We start from the raw sequence: 21,982 nt of genomic DNA, 5'->3' as shown, positions 1-21,982 counted from the left end.
AAGTAACCATCCATATTCCATTGGTAAATTCACTGGTAAATGTGTATTATCGAAGGACTAACATCCATCGATAATTATCCATTAAAAATATCATTTTATTGTAGTGTTAATGTAATGACAATGATGAATGAGTTTGAATTAAGGTACGATATCTTTTTAAGTTATGGTGTCATGATTTGAGATTACATGATAATGTGTGATATGTATGACATAGTGTGATGAAAGAGTTCTGTGTGTGTTAGATTTATTGATAAAAGAAACCTGGATCACGTGGTTCACACACACTAAAACGTAACTCACAACCTCTAATTGACTAAATACATTGCCTTATTTGATTTGAGACAACAACACAACACAAACATAACCAAGGGATAATATTTTCCTTTCTATGAGACACTCAATATCCAGTCAACACTCTCAAACAATAAAAATAAATGTAACCTAATTGCAACAAAAACTAACCTATATATAGCCTCCCTTCCTCATAACCAACCAACTAGTCATTTGTTTTCTTCCTTCTTACATATACATTTAATTTCCTCCTCGATACCGAAAATTATAATTATTATTTTGGTATATACTTCCACCTCTAGTTTTGGTTCTTTTGAACAAATCTTCCAGATCCCTTGTGATCTCCATAGCCCTCCTCAAATCTTTAGGCTCACGTAGCTGCATCTAACTCCTAATTTCATTTTACAATACCAAAAAAAAAGATACTATTATACACATTACGTTTTACATTGGTTTTTAAAAAATTCATATTAAAAGTTAGACTTAATTAGCTGCTTACTTCTTAGTTTGGTTGGAAAGTTTGAAGTCAATTCCTACTTAGCTTTTTTGTTTCAATTGAGTCCCAACTCGGCCTTTGACCAGTCGATCCATGATGAAATTCAAAAGAATTCGGCTGAGTCAGTCTCATATGAAATTTGATTGAATTCAGTTGAGTTGGTTCGACCGAAATTCGACTGAGTTAGCCCATGCTGAAATTTGGATGAGTCGACCTTGACCATTATTTGGTCCAATTTGACTGAGTCAACCACAACTAAAATTCATACGAGTTGGATCTCGTCAAAATTTGGTTAAGTTATTCTCAATTAATACTTATTCGAATTTGGCAAAGTCAAACCCAACTAAAATTTGGTCGAGATGGTTGACTTGTGCCAAAGGTTAAGATCTGTGCAACCTAGGTCAGTCATAGAGACCATTATGCCCGACTCAATATCGTCTTGAATCAACCTGAACTGAGGTTTGAGGTGAGTCAACATAGGCCGAAGGTTAAGATGAGTTGGTCCAGGTTGAAGGTAAACCTGTGGCCGCTTGGGTGAAAGTTGAGAGAGGCGTTTTGATTGAAAATTGAGATGAGTGGGCATAGACCGAAAGTCGAGACAGGTCGAGTCAAGCCGAAGGTTGAGTCAAGCCGACTTAGGCCTTGAAGACGGGTCGGTCCGAGCCGAAAGTCAAGACATGTCAATCAAGACAAAAGGCAAGACATATGAGGTCAAGATGGAATTGAAGATAATTAGCTCTAGGCCCAACGTGGCTGTCTTAGGTCGAAGGTCGAGTAAGACTAACTCGAACACAATAAATATATGTTGTGCGAGGAAAAAGGTTAGGACGAGTCAAAGCTTAAGTTTGAGATGTGTCAACATAGACCGGAACTCAAGACTAGCCGACATTAACATGTGATCGAGATGAATTGACTTGGATCGAAGATCGAGATGAACTGACTTGAGTTGAAGGATGAGATGATTTGGCCTAGATCGAGAGCCGAAATGGACTTAACGAAGCCGATGATCAAGACGAGTTAGATCGGGTTGACAACACAAATTTTAAATAGTTCAATTTAAATTACTTGTAAAAAAATAGTTTTTAAATTTAAAACTTGATCTAACTATTTTAATATGAATTTAAAAATAATAGCCAAACTAATTCTAAAATAAAAATATATTTGGATTCAAATATATTTATTTCAATCTAGATTGAATCTGGATTAAAATCCAATGCATGCTCAGCCCTATTGCTAGATATAGTAATAGTAATTAGGATAACCCTGACTCATGACATTATTTATACGTATTATAGTCACGAGAATAGTCGTCTATACTCTACTGTATACGGACTTGTAGTCTTTAAGCCATTATTATTCATTTGGGCCCTAATATGTTAGGTAGGTACCGTTGAGTATGTTATAGTGAGGCTAACTAAATATACGGCGTAAATATTGAATGTATGTGCATTATTATTTTGAAAAAAAAAACATGGGAGAAGGTTGAGTTTGAGAAACGTTATCTTCATTTTAAAAGTACAATTTACGGGTAAAAAAAATTACTTGTTAAACTATTTTTGTTTTTAATTTTTTCAAAAGAAAAAAGTTATTCGACATTGCTAAAGATTGCAAGTACGACAAATAAGTATGTACATTATTATTCTCTATAAATACACTGAAATAAGTCAAATCGAATTATTGAAAAAGTATCAGGAAATGCTGGCCAAGCAACAAAGAAGTTGCACGAACTTTACTAGGTAGACAGAAAACCCACTTTTTAGACTTTATCTTTTATAAACTCAATTAAAAAAAAACAAAATTATATATATATATATATATATATATATATATATATATATATATATATATATATATATATATATATATATATATATATATATATATATAACTTGTTCATATTTGATGCAATAGACATATTAAATAGCGCGATGCAATAAGATATTTTACTTTTCTTTACCATGGAACAACTCAAATTTATACCTATTTGTGTCATATTCACATGTTATAACTAAATTTCGATAATTTGGTGTATTGGTTATTATTTATCATTTTGTTTCTCTTTATTATAATGCTATTATACATCACATGTAACTGTTATTCTAATAACAACATAGGTCCATGACTCATGTTAATCTTATAAATTTAACTAGTATTCTCCAAGGAATAAACACTCTTACACTTTCTCATAAACACTGATACAAAGATCCTAACTCTCTTATTTACTTAAGCGTTAGGTAATCTTTTATAATTGAATCTCCTTCCAGATCATGTGAAGCCACTTAGATGTTCTATAACTGAATGCGATGTAATAAAGAAGAACAGTTTAAAAGTGCTCTTCCAACCATAGTGTCTTGTCCTCTTGAAAACCTGACTTAAAACTAGACAGAATTGATTTTGATAAAACAATTTTGAATCTCTCAACTGTTACTATGGTGTATGTGTCCAAATTAATTTCATGGTCGATAACTTCATGATCAATTTTATTGTTGGTTAAACTAACTGAGAGCTAATGCTGCGTTTGAGTTATACCACTGCTAAAAATGTATTTCAATTTCACCATGTGAAATGAATTGAAATTCATTAATGGGACAAGTCACAGATTTAACTACCCATCGGTTTGCGTATGTAGCTTTTCTTTTATCAGAACCTAACTCCATCTATTATTTTGTTTAATTAAATACAATTAGGTTATTTTCCTGAAGGATTTTTTCCTACTTTTTACTTGAGGCACTAAGTCTTTATACAAATGGAAGCGCAACTGCTGCAATGATGAACATGATCATAAAATACCAGATTCCAGGATTAGAAGTTCATAATCACAATTACACGTTTTGACTATTATATATATCCACCTATTTTCTTTACTAATTATTCAAATAATTGGCCTGGCAATTTTTTCTTAGGGAACTAATCTGAGACCTCAATGTCATTAATTAATCAGTAGTTATAATGGAATGACAAAGTTAAGATGAAAGGCTTGAACACATGAATTAAACGTGTTGTTCAACATCCATAGACCATAATATAAAAAGGGTACAGTACAAGAAATAGTTCCAAACTGATGAGTACAAAAGAAGGTAAAAAAATACACTGAATAATAAGATGTAGACATAACCTAATACAATTATCTGAGAAAAGACTAAAGAAATGTTGTCATGTCTATTACATGCAGTATCCTAAACACATAATGCAACTTGTGAAGGTCTTTAAGGGCTAGAGGTGGAAGGGGGTGAGGAGAAGAAGGGAAAGGGGAGGTTTGGAATTGATGGCATGTTTGGCAGTGAAGCTGCAAAAGGAGGGAGATTGAGTGTTGGCATAATGGTAGGAAGTGATGGAAGATTTGGCATGGTAGGGATTGTGGGCAAAGGAGGAACATTTCCCTGAGGCATGGTAGGGTTTGAAGGCAAAGGTGGAAGTGTTGTTGGATTAGGGAGAGTGGTGGGAGTGCCAGGCAAATTAGGTGTTGTGGTTTGCAAAAGGTGGCGAGATGCTAGGCTTAAACTCATGCTTGAGAAGGTCACAATCACAAGAAGAAAGAACGGTATGATGAAGGATTTGCCTAAAGCCATGGTTGATGAGTTGAAAGAGTTTGGGAGTGTGTTTTGAGAGGGATTTGCTTTGAGATTGTATGAGTTTTGAGGGTAGTGTTTGGTCTTATATAGAGCAAGGCAAGCTAAGGTTCTATAATTGATTGGCTTGGAGATCAAACTAGAGGTTTGAAATCTTTAGTTAGTGTGAAAAAGGTGCTATGGTTTGGACAACCACCAGAGCTTTTTGCAATCTTTAGTTAGTTCAACTAGCTGAGTTTGAAGAAAAGTATTTTATGTGATCACCAACTCTTTCTATTTTGTATGTTAGAAAGTAGAAATTGATATAATGATTGTGCTTATTTATTTATTCAAGGATTTGGTAGCTATGGGAAGAATGTTGGAAGTGAGGGAATATATGAGAGTTGGTTATCTAAATTGGGTTAACCTCTTGCCATTATATGTCTTCCTTTAATGCACTATTTATTACAAAGGTTAAATTTGTATACTATTTTATACCTTGGTTGTTTTGCTCAACAATAATGTTTACCAATATATTGAAGCATTAATGTGTAGATACAATAATAGAAAGAACTTTACTTAGTTTGTGAATAATTGGCAGAGTTATTATGTAATTGTGTGCGTTTTTATATGCATTTTCAATAAAAAAAAAAGGCAAATTTTGAGTGTTCGGATTTAAAAATAATATGATAAGTAAAAGAGAGAAAAATTGAGTTTTCACTCAATTCATTTCTTCAGGTAAGAAAAGTAGAAAAAAAAGGTCTTGGAATCACATTTATTATCTGCACATAGATTTTGAGGTAGAGAAAGGAAAAAGTTTTTGTAGATTTAAAATTCGTGTGCCCTTGTTCTTCCTTTTCTCCCCATCAATAAAGAATCACTTTCAACGTACAACCTACGTTTGTTTTTCTCTTCTCCCCTCTTTTACTAAGACAACATAAAACTGAATTTATTTTCTCACTTCTCATTTCTCACTTCTTTCCTCCCAATCTCAATTTCTAAATATAAATGGTTTTAATTAATTTTATATTCTTAGTTTCAACCCTAACTGTTTATTTAAACAGTCGTATTCTTGACACTAAATTGAACGATAAAATATCTATTATGGGATGTCTATAACATGACATTCCAAGAATTATTGTAAATTAAAGAATAATTAAATAACTTTGTTTATCTTTTTCCTTTTGTTCCTAAAATCTAAGGACAAAGTTTGGTGTCTTATTTTAGGAAAATTTTCAAGTTCAAAGCCCCAACTAGTAATAACTTGTAACTTTTTTTAGAGTAACTCTTTTACCTATATATATAATAAACACATTTTCTTGTTTTTTAAGTATTAAATCATATTTGCTGATAAAATAAATAAATAAATCCTATTTGCGAGTTTATTAAATCCTAAAGCCATTTTTTCCAATATATTTTGTCTTTAATCTATATAGATAACCAAGCAATTTTTTTAAAATTAATAACAATTAAATAAGTTATTATAGTAAAGTAAAACCAATTAAAACTCTATTTGGTAGAGTCAATTGACTTGTCTCTTTCATGTTTATCTAGATAAAAATTTGTAGTCATGAATATGTTTGCTTTTTTACAAGTTTTCATATCAAACTTTTTGAAAAGTTCTTGATAGTATTTAGATTGGTTAAGAAAATTTTACTCCTTATTTGCTGGACTCGTAATCCTAGAAAAAATAAATAATTCTTCCATTATTGATTTTTGTAACTTCTTTGGATAATTGCTCATACATTATTTTTCATTAGTTGCATAAAAAACTATATAATCTACATATACTTACACATCATCATTATGTCTCCCATACAACCTGTTTTATTGAGAGAGATTTATCAATTTGTCTTGAGACTGTTTTAGCTCATAAAGGACCTTTTTAAGCTTGAAGACGTGTTTATGAAATTTGTGTGATCAACAAAACCTAGTGGTCGAGGAGCAGATATTTCTTCATTTATATTTATATATCGTCATTAATTTCAACATCCATTTTATACAACTTGAAACCGTCCATGCATGAGAAAGGAAGAAGTAATAAACAATTTATAATCTAGTTACAGGAAAATATGTTTCTTCATAATCTAGTTCTTCTTCTTGAATAAACCCCTTAGTAGCCTTATTTCTATTAATTACATCTTGATTATATATTCCTCTTATTTCTTGAACCCCGTTTGATTTGACTTACATTTATGTATGGTGTGTGTGGAACACGCTCCCAAACTTTGGTTTTTATAAATTGGTTTAGTTATAAATATATATATCGTCCATAAAAATATATTTAATAATAAAATATTTTGTCACCCTTAATTGGATTGAAGTAAAAATCTCCTTTCACTAACTATTACCAGACTACTTAAATAAAAACTTTTTGGTAGTACAAGGGAGAAAATTTTAGGTAGCCAACAGTAATTTTTAGTGCTACTTCAATTATTTTCATTCAACATGTCTAATCAAAGTAAAGTACTATTTGGATTGATGTATTCCATGATTTGGTTTATACATTCTTATTCTTTTTGTCATTGGTGTTTATAGCTTCCATATATTAAGGTCATGGCTTAGCTACTGCTCTGCTTGACCCTTACTCTATCATAGTGGCAGGCTCCACAGTATAATTACATTCTTTGATAGAATTGAATTCTATCTTATTTATAATAATTTATTTCAAACGAATTTGGGGTAATCCTTACTGTTTCGGTTATTTGGGATTAAATCACCAAAGTCCTTCACAATTTGTTTTCTAGTTGTCAGGTCTCGTTTCAAGCTTCGTTATCCACTCTTCCGTTTGGAGGGAACCTGTCAAAGATTCTCCGATACCAAAGTAAGTATGGAAATCGTTTGGCAATTCAATGAAATAGTAATGAATGTGCAGTAAATGCAACTTATCTACCACTCACCTCTGACCTGTATTTATAGTTTTCGCCATAGGCTTGGGATTAGTGAAAAGTTAATCACGGCCCAATTTCAGCCCAATGGCTCTAATCACCATTTACCTTAATCCTATTCTTAATGATCCAGGTTACCGACCGACAGCCTTACACCGCCGTCCGTACGGTATACCGTCATTACTCATTCGAGCAGGAGGATGAATGGTCAGGTCGCACAATGTGTGGTGAGTGCTGATGTAAGTCGTCCGATAATGCTATCAGAGGGTAAAAAGATTGAAGAAACACCGGCCGTTATACTGCTCTCAGACCGCCCGATGCATATGGTACACAAGCCCCCCAAGCCCTAGTTCACATAGTGAATGTTGGGTTTAATACTGGTTGGAATCTTGACTATAGGTGTATGGGTTTTGGCCATTGACCGCCCGTCTTTGTCAAGGGTTGGGCTGGATGGTGCTCCTTTTAGTCATTAGGCCGAATTTGTTGGGGTTTTGCTCACCGATTTTTGAAACTGGACCTACGTGGGAATACACGTGTCATATGCCCAGAGGCGGAAGTTGGAGCGGCCCCGCATCTGGATCGTTAATCGTAATAATTTTTTACGGTGAGGATGCCTTGACGGTTACAAAATTTTTTCCTATAAATAGAGGATGAGGACGTTGTCATTTTCACCTTCTCCTTCTTCTTCAAGTTTAGAGCATTCATTTTTCTTCAGGTAATAAATGGCAGTCGTCCATGTTGAGTCTTCTTTGGAGTCGTCGGGCAGAAGCGGCGGGAGGTCGGTGGGCGGTGATGGCGAGCGTGGTTCTTCTTCAAGCTCAGTGTCGTCTTCCTTCTTGGAAGAGTCCGTCCGGTCTCTAGGGCCGGAGCCTAATCCTCCCACTGGTGCGGATAAAAGGATTATCTATGGGATACCCATCCACCTTCTCAAGGGTAGTATTCCCGTAGATGGCTCGCCATTAGAGCCGGACGGTGATGGGACTGTAATTCCGGGGTATGACTGGGCACCTCACGATGCCAACCTCTTTGCGTCGGAGTATGATACTAAAAAGGCACTGACATGGAGAATCGGCCGGATGTATATCGTTGGAGACGTAGAGGACTCCCGACTAATTCGGGCGGGATCAGCCTGAGGAATGAGCGAGTTTATAATGGGAAGGGATCGAGTCCGGATGGCTTTTTCTTTATGTATGCCAATCTTTTTGATCAACTATGCGTTCGGGTGCCGTTTACTGAGTTTCAAACGGCCGTTCTCCGGGAAATGAACGTCGCCCCTATACAGCTATATCCGAACTCTTGGGCGGCCGTCCAGGCATTTGGCATTATGTTTGGCAGCTGGCGTAAATCCGACAATCCCACTTTTCTTTCACTATTTTGAAGTTCGCCCGCTCCCGAAGGGTGGTTGGGTTTCCTTGATGTCCGTCAGAGATAGGATCCTCTTCCGTCCGTTCTCTGATTCATATAAGAATTTCAAGGACTAGTTTTTTAAAGTCATCATTGACGAGGCTGGCCGTCATGAGTTGCATGATGCGGCGGGAAATCCATTGTTCCCTTTTTATTGGACAAGGAACCTTAGGAGAATAAAAGCGTATCTAGTTGGTATGATGAGCCAGATTGATTTGAAGGTCGTTCGGACCATCAACGCTCACCCCCGCAGTCTCTCTGCCCGCAACTTAGTTGAATGCCTTCGTCATGAGGATTTTGAACGAAAGGCGTTCGGTATGGTATTTTATATTCATTTCGTTTCTTTCAATACATTGGTGTTAACGTGGCTGAATTTTTTTGTTTTTTCCAGATACCATATCTGCTCCTTCCCCCCGTCAATCCAACTCTATGGCTTCGAGGAAAGGAGCCGACGCTAGTTCTTCTTGCGTTCGGGAAAAGGTTGCCTCGACCGCCCTTCGTCCTCCCATCGTCAGACATGCTTCGTCGACTAGCCGAATGCCGAAGGTTACTTCGGCTGACACGCAGCGTGCTCCAGCTATTGACGTTACTGCCAGCGTCGCTGCCGCCGTGGTAAATGAGCCCCCCCAAGGCCTCCTGGCCGTGTTCGTAGATCCCTCCTGCGAAGCGACCACCACTTCTTCCGTACCCCTCGTGAGGAAGAGGAAAGAGCACAAAGAGGGGGAAAAAGGGCATACGGAGAAAGAAGGGTCCTCTTCCCATTCGGCCTCCAAGAAGGCCCGTAAGGGAAAAGAGGGGTACTCCTCTCGACCGCTGCCGGGCGGGGTGTTCAGCCCCATGTTCAACATGAGCGACCGAACGAACTTCCATATGAGTTCTTCGCACTAGGCGTTGATAGAGCCGCTCTCGGAGGCTGAATTGACCAACACAATGTTGGAAATGTCTACCTGGGCGGCTTCCCTGGCCTGGTATCTCAGGGAATTTGCTGACTGTAGGGAGGTCGAGAATGTCAAGGCAGAGCTGCTTGCCGAGAAGGTCTTCGAGGATCTCTAGGCGGCAATGGATCATATGCTGCTGGCCCAAGATGATTCCGATAAGAAGATCAGCGAGCTCCAGGCCGAGCTGGACGAGGTCAAAAAGAAGTTGGCCGAAGCCATGGATCAACTTCGTGACGCTCGAGCTGACCATGACCAGTTGCGGGAGGGTGCGGGCAACTGAAGGTGGTAGTCACCCGCCAGAAGAAAACGGAGGGCGGACTCCTTCAGAAGAACCGGGCGCTAGCGGATGATTTGGCGAAGGCCAAAGAGAAGGTATCCGAGCTGGAGGCGGGCATCGTGTTTGAACACGAGGAGGGTTTTAATAAAGCTCTCCGTCAAGCGCCCGTTTTGGCCGGGATCCGAGAGCCCTATGCCTTGGGATTTGACATTGAAAAAGATGTCTTTGATGGGGTCCTGGTTCACCTTGATGCCCCAACCGCTGAGGATGAGCCGCAGGAGATGGAGGGCCCTTCAAGCGTCGGTGTAGGGGACCAGAGAGTGGAGGTCGAGGACGTTGACGAGGCGGCCGAGGATGCCGAGAATATCAATGCTACTGGGGATAATAATGGCGGCCGTAAGGCCTAGTGATTTTGCAAATTGATAGTTAGGGGTTTTTATTTGTTTCAAATTTTTTGATGTATTTGTTCATGTGGCCTACCGTCCAACATCTTGACTTGTTTAGGTGTTGGCCGGACCGTCCCATAACCGACTTTTTGTATACCCCTTACACATTAATATGATTTGCTTTCTTCAATTTGCCTGAGTTATGATTATTGCCTTACCGGTCGTTTGACTTCGTTCTCTTGTCATCTTTTAATAGCGTTTATCGATAAAAACTTGTCTTGGGATTGACCGAGCCGGGCGGCGGCGATTCTCCGGGAAGAACTATCCATTTACCGCCCGGCCAAGTTGACAGTTATTCCATTTGGGACTCCATTCGCCAACTTGATTTTACAAAGGATCTGGGTGGCAGTGGTTCTTCGGGAAGAACTCTCTGTTCACCGCCCGGTCTAATTGACAATGGTTCTGTTTAGAACTTCCCGTTCATCAACTTGGATTTTCGTAGGTTCCAAGCAACAATGGTTCTTCGGGAAGAACTCTCCGTTCACTGCCCGGCCAAGTTGACAATGGTTCCTTTTAGAACTCTCTGTTCATCAACTTGGATTTTCGTAGGTTCCGGGCAGCAGTGGTTCTTCGGGAAGAACTCTCCGTTCATTGCTCGGCCAAGTTGACAGTGGTTCCTTTTGGAACTCTCCGTTCATCAACTTGGATTTCTTTTTGATTCAACGCTTTACAGGAATATGTCTTTATTGTAGAAATCTCTGCCAAAAGAGGGGGACACCCTGTCATCGTATTAATCATCGAAAATAAAATGTACAATCAAAAGTAGCTATCAACTGAAATAAAATTTTAGGTGAGTAGCGTTCCAAGTGTTTGGGGTTGGGCGTCCGTCTGTATGCAACAACCTATAGGCTCCATTTCCCAGTGCTTCTGTTACTCGAAAAGGTCCCTCCCATTTGGCTGCAAGTTTGCCGTGAGTGGTCGTCCGTCGGGCCTCCCCATCTTTCTCCATACCAGATCGCCCTCCTAGAAGTTCCTAGGTCGGACTTTAGAGTTATACTTTCTTTCTACCATTCGCTTGCACGCTTCGGCTCTCAAAGCCGCTCGGTCCCTTCGCTCGTCCAAGGAGTCAAGTTCCAGCCTCAGTTCTTCATCGTTTAACTAAAGGTCCTCCATCTGTCACCGCAAAGAGGGTTCTCCCAACTCGACCGGTAACATGACCTTAGTGCCATATGTCAAGTTGAAAGGGGTTTCACCGATCGTCCCATGCGGAGTGCACCGGTAAGCCCATAGCACTTCTGGGAGCTCGTCCAGCTACTCTCCTTTCCTGTCACCCAATCGCCTCTTTAGCTCGGCCACTATGGTCTTGTTCATGGCCTCTACCTAGCCATTTGTCTGAGGGTGTTCCACCGAACTGGTGACGTGTTTAATCCCTAGATCCTTGTAAAACTCGGCCAATTTCTTATCGATGAACTGTCGGTCGTTGTATGCGACGATTGTCCGAGGAAGACCGAATCATCACACCAATATCCAGCAAAATTTTTGGACCTGCGCTGTCGTTATGGTTGCCAAGGGTTCAGTGATAATAGTTGAAAAATTGTTATTTTTATACTTAAATTTGACATCAAAAATAACCTTTATGACTTAGAAACTAGCTTGGAATCATGCTTTTGCTTATGTTTTTGAAATTAGAGATTTGGATGCGTTTTATGTTTGGTTTCTCTTGTTTTTGCAGGTTTTAAGATGAATTGAATGGAAGAAGTGAAGTAGCCATAAGTTGGATTCTAGAAAAGGAAGAAAAAGTGCATAAAAGAAGAGCCGGAAGTACCGCTGAACGGAAATTACCGCTGAGCGACACTTTGAAGACCCGCAGTCACCGTTGAGGGACAAAACTGCAACTGAGCGTCAAACTGAAGAATCGTGCTTGCCGCTGAGCGTTAATTACCGTTGAGCGTTAATTACCGTTGAGCGCCATTTTTATTGGCCTTGGGCCACTTTTCTGTAATCTTTAGAAAGCTATATAAGGTTTTAGTCGAATTAGAGTTAATATCGTTTGGCAGAATGAAGCAAACTCACACTTTCTTCACCCCTTGGAGGAGGATTTTGGATGCTCAAGCTCCACTCTTCAAAGTCTAGGGTTCTATCTTTCATTCTTTCATTAGTTTCATCTAGTTTCACCATGATTATGGTGAACTAAACCTTCATTGTTGTTGGGGAATCAATCTAATCCTTTGAAACTCTCATGTATTGAATTGGTTCTTTAATTCATATGCTTTCTTTCATTAATTGTTAGGATTTTTCTTCTATACTCTATGCATGCTTTGTTTAACTCATTCAATTGCATGATCATTGATTTTATTTGTATGGACACATATAGATAAATCTAGACATGATGAAATTCTCCCAATAGTAATATTGCCTAGACATAGGAATAGGAGGATTGGTTGCCTTTAAGCTTTTGTGCGAATGTAATGCATGAATAATTTCTAGGGAGACAAGACATTGTAAACTAGTGATTAGTAGTAGGATTTCTTCTCCAAGACATTGGGTTTAAGGTAAATTAGAAAGTGACATTAACATTAATGAAGAAGATGAATTCTTGAATACATGAGAGGGGATAGGATGAATTGACAAACAACATAATCATTCCATAATTTACATCAATCACCTTTGCTTCTTTTGATCCAATTGATCAATACATGCATTCATATTTAATTTTTCAGTATTTGCATTTAAACCTACAAGAATTCGTTTTATAAGTCTTATTTAATCAACAAATCACATAACTGTTTAGGCCGTGAGTCCTTTGGGAAATGATACTTGGTCTTACCATTTATTATTACTTGATACGATTTGGTTACACTTGCCGAGGGTAAACACAAATATCTTTTTATTTTTCTTTTAAATCAACCCATAAAACGTCGAATTGATATTGGCTTTGACGTTTTCTTATTTAGTCCCTGTTAAAATAGAATGTCTCAATTTCTCACACCAACGAGGAGGGGGGGGGGTGAATTGGTGAAATGTAAAAATAAAATCTTTTAAAATCTTTTTCACAAAAATGATGCCTTGATAGTTTTCTTGAATTGCAAGGTAAAAGATTTTCAATGCAGCGGAAACTTAATCGAATGAATGCAAAACGTAATCGATTGAATAAAGAGAGTAGGGATGAGAAAATTCAAACACTGTGTTTTTATACTGGTTCGGCCAAACCTACATTTAGTGTCCTTCCAACCACAAGAAGCCAATGCACTATAATGATCAAGGTTTTTACAACAAGGCGTTTATAGCGACCACACGTGAAAAATATAAAACATCTCTCTAACCCTCTAATCAAAATATAGGCAGTACACAACAAGACCAGCAACAAGAATCCTCTCTCTTGCTGTCTAAACCCTTTGAGACAATCTCAAAGTCAAGAATGCCACACGCTCTTCTTCCTGTAATCACAACAGGGAACCTCAAACCAATCTTCAAAAGATTGTAGAATCTGATCTCTCAATGACACCCAAATATGCAACTTGATCAGCCTTTGAAAAACACAATAGTCTTGCTCTTCAAGAAATCACAAGTAGTTGATCACCACGGTCACTCTTGTTTCTTCCTCTCATATATGCTTAAACAAATTTAACCACTAGTACAAAAACAGTGTACAACGTCGAATATTTTTGGCCTTTCACGTCGAATTTGTGAACGACGTCATATCAGGAGACGTTAAATTAACGTCGAATTTAAAAAATTTGACGTAAATTTAACGTCGAATTTTGTCAATATACAACGTTAATTTAACGTTGAATTTTGTCAATATACGACGTTAATCAATTTTTTTTGAATTAATTGTAATCCTTTTTTACAACTTTACGAGACCTGAAAAGTAGAACTATGAACGGTAATATAGAATCAACAACAAATATCAATAACAAACAACAAACAAGTTCAATCAAACAACAAACAAGTTCAACAATAAGTTCTTCAAAACGAAAATGAAAACTAACCTTCAAAAGGTGGGTTCATCGGAATAAAGTGTTGCCACCAGTGAGAGAGAAAGCAGAATACACATATGAAGGACAAGAACACGAAAATAATCGGTGAAAACAAAACGAAAATCATACCTAAAGTAGTTAATTAACATGCATTTGTATCAAATGAAAGAAATATTACATGTGATGGTCGTCAAATTTCGTTCGAGAAAAAGTGAATGAATTTTCAATCTCCCGCTCAAATTTTTATTGAATTCACTAACCTTTTGACGTATAACGGTGAGACATTCGACGTTTTTTATCCTTTTACGTTGAATTATAATTCTAAACAACATTTAATAATTACATTTATTTACAAAATTGCCACCAGTCATTTTTAACGTTGGCTATTGAGTGGTTAGACGTTGAACGCGTGATGTTATACGCTGTTTTTGATCTAGTGAACACATTGATCAAAAGCATATAACATGTAAATATAGAATATGTAACACATAATACTCATTTATTATTAATTATGTGTTGTCATCATCAAAAACACAAATATCACTAAGATTGTGGGTTAAGCTGAACCTTTGTTCCCCCTATTAACAATCTCAACAATCCCTTTTTTATTCTTTTTTCCTTTTTTTTAAACCAACCACAAAACGTTAAATTGTTTCATGCATCGACGTTTTATTTGCCAGAAATTATGTTTTTAATCCAAGAGTTTTTAATCTAGTATATTAACGACGCACCTCTCCATAATTCGACGTTTTATTATGCGCATGAAGCCAAAGTCACTCTATTACACGTCGATTTGAATCTAGTATATCAGACGTTTTATTGACTAGTCAGAAGCCAAAGGGTCAATCCCTTTTTTTATTATTTTTCTTTTTTTCTTTTAAACCCTAAAACGTCAAACTCTTTTGGACTCCGACGTGATTGGCATTAGAGTAGTTAGGCACATTAATTCTGGCTCCCAAGAGTTATTATTATTTTTCTATCAATACAGTTTCGGAGCCTTCGATAACCTCTAAACCATTCATAAAATTTCTCCTAACAATCTGTTAACTTCTTTTCTTTATTTTGCTATTATTTTTTCCAAGGTCACAAAAACGAATCATTTCTTTGTGGTTTGATTCTTTGTGCATAGTGAAAAGCTTGAAAGAGTAATAGAAATCCAAAGAAAAAGGTTGAGAAATTTGGATTTCGCACCCTTTCAAAATGCTACAACCTCCATTCACCAAAATCCTTCTACATTTTAAGTATCCCGTGAATCTTTTCGGGGTTAGATTTTCATTTTTTTCCTATGTTTAGTCTTATTATGCTTTTCATTTGTTTTTGTTTTCATTTATTAACATACAACGTTTTATTATGCGCATGAAGCTTGAAGGAGTAATAGAAATCCAAAGAAAAAGGTTGAGAGATTTGGATTTCGCACCCTTTTAAAACGCTACAACCTCCATTCACCAAAATCCTTCTACATTTTAACTATCCCGTGGATCTTTTCGTGGTTAGATTTTCATTTTTTTCCTATGTTTTGTCTTATTATGCTTTTCTTTTGTTTTTGTTTTCATTTATTAATGTACGTTCTGTAAAAATGGATTTCTTTTAGAAATCTTTCTAGGAGTTTGACGTCGAACCCTTATAGAACGCAATGTCCCACTATATATTAACGACGAACCTCTTCCTAATTCGACGTTTTATTACGCGCATGAAGCTTGAAGGAGTGACAGAAATCCAAAGAAAAAGGTTCATAGATTTGAATTTCAGACCCTTTCAAAACGCTACAAGCTTGAAGGAGTGATAGAACTCCAAAGAAAAAGGAGTTTTACGTCGAATACATATAGTATTTGACGTTCCATTGTATATATGATTCGATTATTAAGTTTCTTGAATCATTCAAAAATGATCAAACTCTGCAATGGTATATTTAGATGATTCTTGTTTTAAGTTTGCTCAAGTTGATTTTCATAATGAATCTGTTTGCTTTGATATTTGATTGTAAAAAACAACGAATCATCCAATAATTTTAATGTGTTTATGAGAGAAACAGTCAATTAACATTTTTTGGTACCGCTTCCTAATTTGACGTCAATCTCTTCGTTTCTAACAATAACATTCATGATGAGCATCTACATCTAGTTGTGTCAGACTTCGACTTTAATCTTTTTGTTTGTAACAACAACATTTTTCAAGTGTAACCAAATTCACTTTCCCATGCATAGTTAACGTCGATGACTATCCGAATTTGACGTGAATATCTTCGTTTCTTACGATGTCATTTATGATGACAACAAACTTGCCTCCACCCATATAAAGTAGACGTCGCATAGAACATGAATTCGACGACAACCTTTTACGGAATTATATCATGAAATAGCAGTACATCGTGTAATTATGCTTAGTAACTGCTACAATCCACCATCTTGTATGAACGTTGAAGCCCAGCTGAGTTCGTCGTTCAAACATCATTCAATGGAAAAGTAATAAATCTCTTTTGATTCAGATAAGAACTAATTGATGTCCATCCCCCCAAAAATCGACGTGAAAAACATTGTTGGTAATAGCACACCATTAATGCTCCTAACTATCCAATTTCCGTCACGTCGAAGCCCCATAGACTTGGACATGCTATTGAATGATTAAACAGTAAAAAGAAAAAAAGAATAAAAAGGGCGCGACCTTTGGCTTTTGGCTGAAGATAAAAACGTCGAAGCCCCAGCTACTTCGACGTAATAATATTGCCATTTCCACGATCCAAGTTTTATGTTATTTTATCATTTCTTTTTTCATACCATATCCATAATGTTTAAACTTCCTTTTTTTTCAACCCTTTTATCTCACACAATAAAATAATACCATGTTTTCTTCTTTTATTTACATTTCATTTCATGTCTTATATTAATTAAATAAATTAGTTGATATATTTATTGCATGACAATAATTTTTTTTTTCTTTTATTTTCTTCCACAATCGTGTACAACTTTTTCGAATATGATGTTAAGGGAATCAAATCATTTAGCTGTGTTCACTTGTGGGGAAAGGCACAGAACGAATCAAAGAGAATTGCGGGATTGTGTACTTTTCAATCACCCACGAAGAAGGTGAGATTTGGAGGGATCCCTGTTAAAAAGTTAGATGTGCTCCTCTATATTCATATAATTCCACTTTCAATTTTGAAATTAATATAATCGATTCTAAGTAATAAAGAATCGATTCCAAGAGTTATAAATTAAGAAATGCAAATGAGCTTTACTGATTATTTATGGTGACATTAATGACAACGTGGTTGGATATTGATCACATGTTTGTTAAAATACTAAAAAGCAAAGAAAAAATGCATGCGAGATGGGTCAAATTAGTTTTTATAATAATGTTAATCATAGTATTTTTGTAAGCTTAATCATTTATACTAATTACTTATTATAACTATTAAAATTTTCAAAGTAATTTATTTGAATGTGGCTAAATTTTTGGTTTAAGAGTTCGTTTGAATTTTTATTGTCGTCGACGTTTTAAATTCGACTTTTTTATAACCGCTTATGTGGTAGCTCGTGTTTCGTCCGTTTCAAATATGCAGATCAATAAACTAGTAACACATAGTCTATGGTCAAAAAGTTGTTAACATATCACGGTCCTTAACAATATTTTGGTTCGAATTCTGCCAAATTTCTATCATGGCTTGGCCCATCTGTCTCGACTTTTTGCTTGGACTAGAGGTTGATAAGACAGAGATGGAGATGCCAATATGTAGCAGATTGATAAGTCAAGGAAGATTCTCCACAAAGATGTTAATCTTTGATAAGAATCAAAGTTCTAAACCAAGAACCAAGAGAATCCTCTCTCAAAAATACAAATGCATATATTATGACTTCCAAAGTGTCTACATATGTATTTGGTGCCCCTATATATAAGTATAAATGTTTAAGGCACCTAAGAAACCCTAAAAGAAATCCCAAGGACATTGGGTCCAAAAATAACTTGAAAAATAGAAACAAATTGTTGAGGAGAAAGGAAAAATAAAATTTATTTAATTTCCTTAAATTATTCTTGAGGAGATAATCCTCTATCATACCTTTGGCTCGGGTCAGTCCATCCCGACCCGTTTCGAACTTCAACTTATGTTAGTCTGTCTCGACCTTTAGTCTGAATCAACCCATCCCACCATTCAATTTCGGTCAATCAGTCTCGACCGTTGGTCAAACTTAACCTGCCTTAATCGTCGACCTAACCCATTCAGTCTTAATTTTTGGCCCAAATTGGTCTGTCTTGACCTTTAATTTTTGTCCACAATAATTTATCTTGACCTACAATTTATCACTAAACTTAATTTTTATTCAAATTTAAAGTATTATTTTTTAAAAATGAATTAAAGTCTTTTTGTAGAATCATACCTATCTTTATCCTAAAATTAACACACCAAGAAAGAGACATTGAAGACTTGATTTATCTTTTATCAAACCTATCTTAATCATAAAACTTTTAAAGGAGAATAAAGAAATATAAGGTTTCGGAATGTTGTTGAATCTAATGAAAAACAAATCATTTACGGGTAGGCAATTTTTCATTTTTTATATGAAAAAAAGTTAGTTTAACATGGATGTTAAAAGAACATTCATTTCACATGACTTTTAATAATATTATAATATTTATTATGATTTTAATTATTGTGATCTATAACTAAAACTCAATTCTCACAAATTATTATTATTATTATTTTCCATATGAAATTAAAATAATATTTAAAGAAATAAAGTTTTATTCTTTTTAAATTTCACCCATAAATCTTTCTTATATTTTATAATATGTAAGTATTACAAGATAAATTGACACAAATTTATAATATAAAAATATAAAAAAAATATAAATCTTATCTTAAAATATAATGGTAAGGGGGAGGTTATGGAGGTTATAACTTGAAAAAAGAAAAAATAGGGCGCGAGGTTGAAGAAGAAAACGTCGAATATCTGTAGAGTTAGACATATCCTTTGACTTTTTGAAACTCTTTGTCTTCTGACTGACAATTAGTACGTCGAAGCCTAGTAGAATTTGACATATCGTTTGTCATTTTTAAAAGTGAGAGGTTAAAAACTCTACATTGTGAAAGACGTTCTGAGAATTCTATTCAGACATGGCTTCTTCATCATCATCATCAATAAGAAAAGAGAAGGTTGCCCAGGTTACAAGAAACATAAACCCATCTAGAGGGATAAGTGATGAAGAGATCCGAGGAAAGTTTTTATTTTGGAGAGTTATAAAAATTGTAGTTCCTTACAAGTATTTGGACCTGCAACTGCTCAAGAAAGAAAGGTTCCTTTTTCAAGAATGGATTGCATATCAAGGGCTTACTGATTTTGTCCAAATGAAAGGAGATTGCTATCCAAATTTGGTAGAGGTTTTCTACACAAACCTGAGGGTTCTAAATGGGGTCATTCACTCAAGGGTAAAAGGTGTTAACATTACTATTGACGATAATGTTGGGTCAAATATGGTTGGACTGAAAGCTGAAGGTTTGGATTTTCATATCCGTGATTCTGGCTCAAACATCTGGTTATCAAAGAGAGCTATATATATAAACTGCTTAAGATATCCAAGAAGGTACAATGTGGATAAGTTGTACCTACATGATGGCTTAAACAAGGAGGAGAAAATTATTGCTTATGTCTTGGCTTGGCTACTATTGCCTGGAAGATTTCTCGAGGACAAAATGTCAACATAAGATGTATTTCTGTTGAATGCTATCAAGACTAGAATCCCAACCAACTGGGTTACAGTACTAAACGGCCACATGATCGGTGCAAGAGATAAATATGCACACAAATTTCCATTTGGAGTATTTATCAGCAAGGTGCTGGTACTCCAAGAAGTATATGTATCTGAAGAAGATAGACTTCTGTGCAACAAGTCACAAGAAATTGGTATAACAAGTCTATTTTCTATTGGGCTAAAAAGGACTATGAATGAATGGTTCTTCAGAGATGAGCAAAATGTTGTTACATGCTTTGGAAGTCCATCTACTCCTGATGAAGATCATACTGCCTTCATTCCACAAACTGATTTTGAGAAATTTGTTGTTGATCAATTTAGGAAGACGTCTGAAAAAGTTAAGAGAGAGTTGAAAATACTCTTTTCATACTGGAAAATAAGGGAGATGTGCTAAACAAGAATGACATTGGCTCTGAAACTGAAGATTCTGACGATGAGTAAATTGATGAAGATTCAATGTAATCGTCTTGATAAGAATAGGGACTACTTTTCAAAGTTTTTTTTATTTTGTAATCATGGCTATTAAGCCACCTCTGGTTTTATGTACTGCTTTCGATATAATATAAATGAAATGAAATGAAGAATTATTTTAGTAAACGATCTGTGAATTGTGAATGTTGATTGCATTGTATGTGGACTAACCCTCAATCTAGTTGAGAAGAGAATATTATGCAGTTCTGATATTGATAAAAAATTGATCACTGGTTTAAAACTGCAAATTTCAGTACATTGCTAACTTGAATCGATTATGGAAGAAGTAAAAAGAAAAAATTTCATGTGTGGTGTTAAAGAAAAAATAATCATAAGAGCGCCACCTTTTGCTACTGGTGGAAGAAGAAAACGTTGAAGCCCCATCAAATAGGACATTCTATTAATGCTCCCTACTACTTCAATTCCCTTCACGTCCTAGCCCCGCAGACTTCGACGTTCTAAGGAAGGGGAAAAAGAAAAAAAGATCCAAAAGTGCGCTACTTTTTGATACTTGCGAAAGAAGAAAACTTCGACGTCCCGTTCTATTACCAATAGTACGTCAAAGCCTAGGAGAGTTTGGACGTTCTATGGAAGGTTATAAAAGGAAAAAGAAAAAAGATAAAAGATACAAAAGAGCGCCACCTTTCAGAAGAATTAAATGTCAAAGCCCTACAGAGTTTGACGTTATATTCTGAGCGCACCATAAATGCTCCCAACTACTCTGATTCCCTTGACGTCAAAGCCCCGCTGACTTCAACGTTGTATGGGAAGTTATAAAGGAAAAGAGAAAAGATTCAGAAGTGTGCCACCTTTGGTGACAAATAAAACGTTCAAGCCCCATAGTATTGGATGTAACCTTTGTGGTTTAAAAGAAAAAAGAAAAAAGAATTAAAAAGGGAGAAACTCTATGGTTTATGGCATACAATTATTACGTCGAATCCCAGTAGAATTTGACGTAACCGTGGTGGTTTCAAAGAAAAAAGAATAAAAGAATGGTGCGCTAGTTCAAGTATTTACACCCGTAGAACATCGAATTGTATGGGCCTTCGACGTTTCATTTAAATAGAACGTCAAATTGGTGTTGTGTGCGATGTGGAATTTTTTTTAATGAATGTAAAAAACATAACACAGTCTCATTGTTTCTTCGCGCTTCCATTTCTGCTTGAACTTTCTTCTTCGAGGACGAGTGCGATTAACCAAGAAGGTTAGTTTTAAGTCGTTTATGTCTTGCAAATGTCATTTGATACTCATTTGCTTTGTTTTTGATTTGGTTTGATCGATTGATTTTTGTTTATCTTAATGCTTTATTTCGTACGTGGTCAGCGAACATCATCTTCTTCTCCAGCGACACCATTTCGAGGTTGGTGTTTTTTTGTCCTTCATTGACTCTTATGTATGATATATGTGTTTGTGTTTGATGTTGTATTTATGGACTGTCGACGTATGATATATGTATCACAATAGATATTTGTGTTCGTGTACGTATGATAGTTTTTTTTTCTTCAACTTATGATATGTATTTTTTATTGTTTTGCATGTAAGTTAGTTTTCTTTTTTG

General features: G+C 36.0%; 1 protein-coding gene across 1 annotated transcript; it reads right to left on the bottom strand.

The window, feature by feature from the left end:
* Window positions 1-3,773: 3,773 nt before the first annotated feature.
* LOC148205793 (uncharacterized) lies at window positions 3,774-4,403 on the bottom strand. The gene has a single exon (XM_088112109.1). It carries the CDS (start codon window positions 4,354-4,356, stop codon window positions 3,994-3,996), a length of 363 nt encoding a protein of 120 aa, XP_087968235.1. The 5' UTR covers window positions 4,357-4,403; the 3' UTR covers window positions 3,774-3,993.
* Between the last annotated feature and the right edge of the window lie 17,579 nt (window positions 4,404-21,982).

The sequence above is a fragment of the Vigna umbellata genome, chromosome 1 (genome assembly GCF_029865625.1).
Source record: "Vigna umbellata cultivar VRB3 chromosome 1, Vumbellata_1.0, whole genome shotgun sequence".
Taxonomy (NCBI): Eukaryota; Viridiplantae; Streptophyta; class Magnoliopsida; order Fabales; family Fabaceae; genus Vigna; species Vigna umbellata.
Note: the sequence above shows the minus strand (reverse complement) of the source record. Positions and strands in the feature narration are given on the sequence as shown.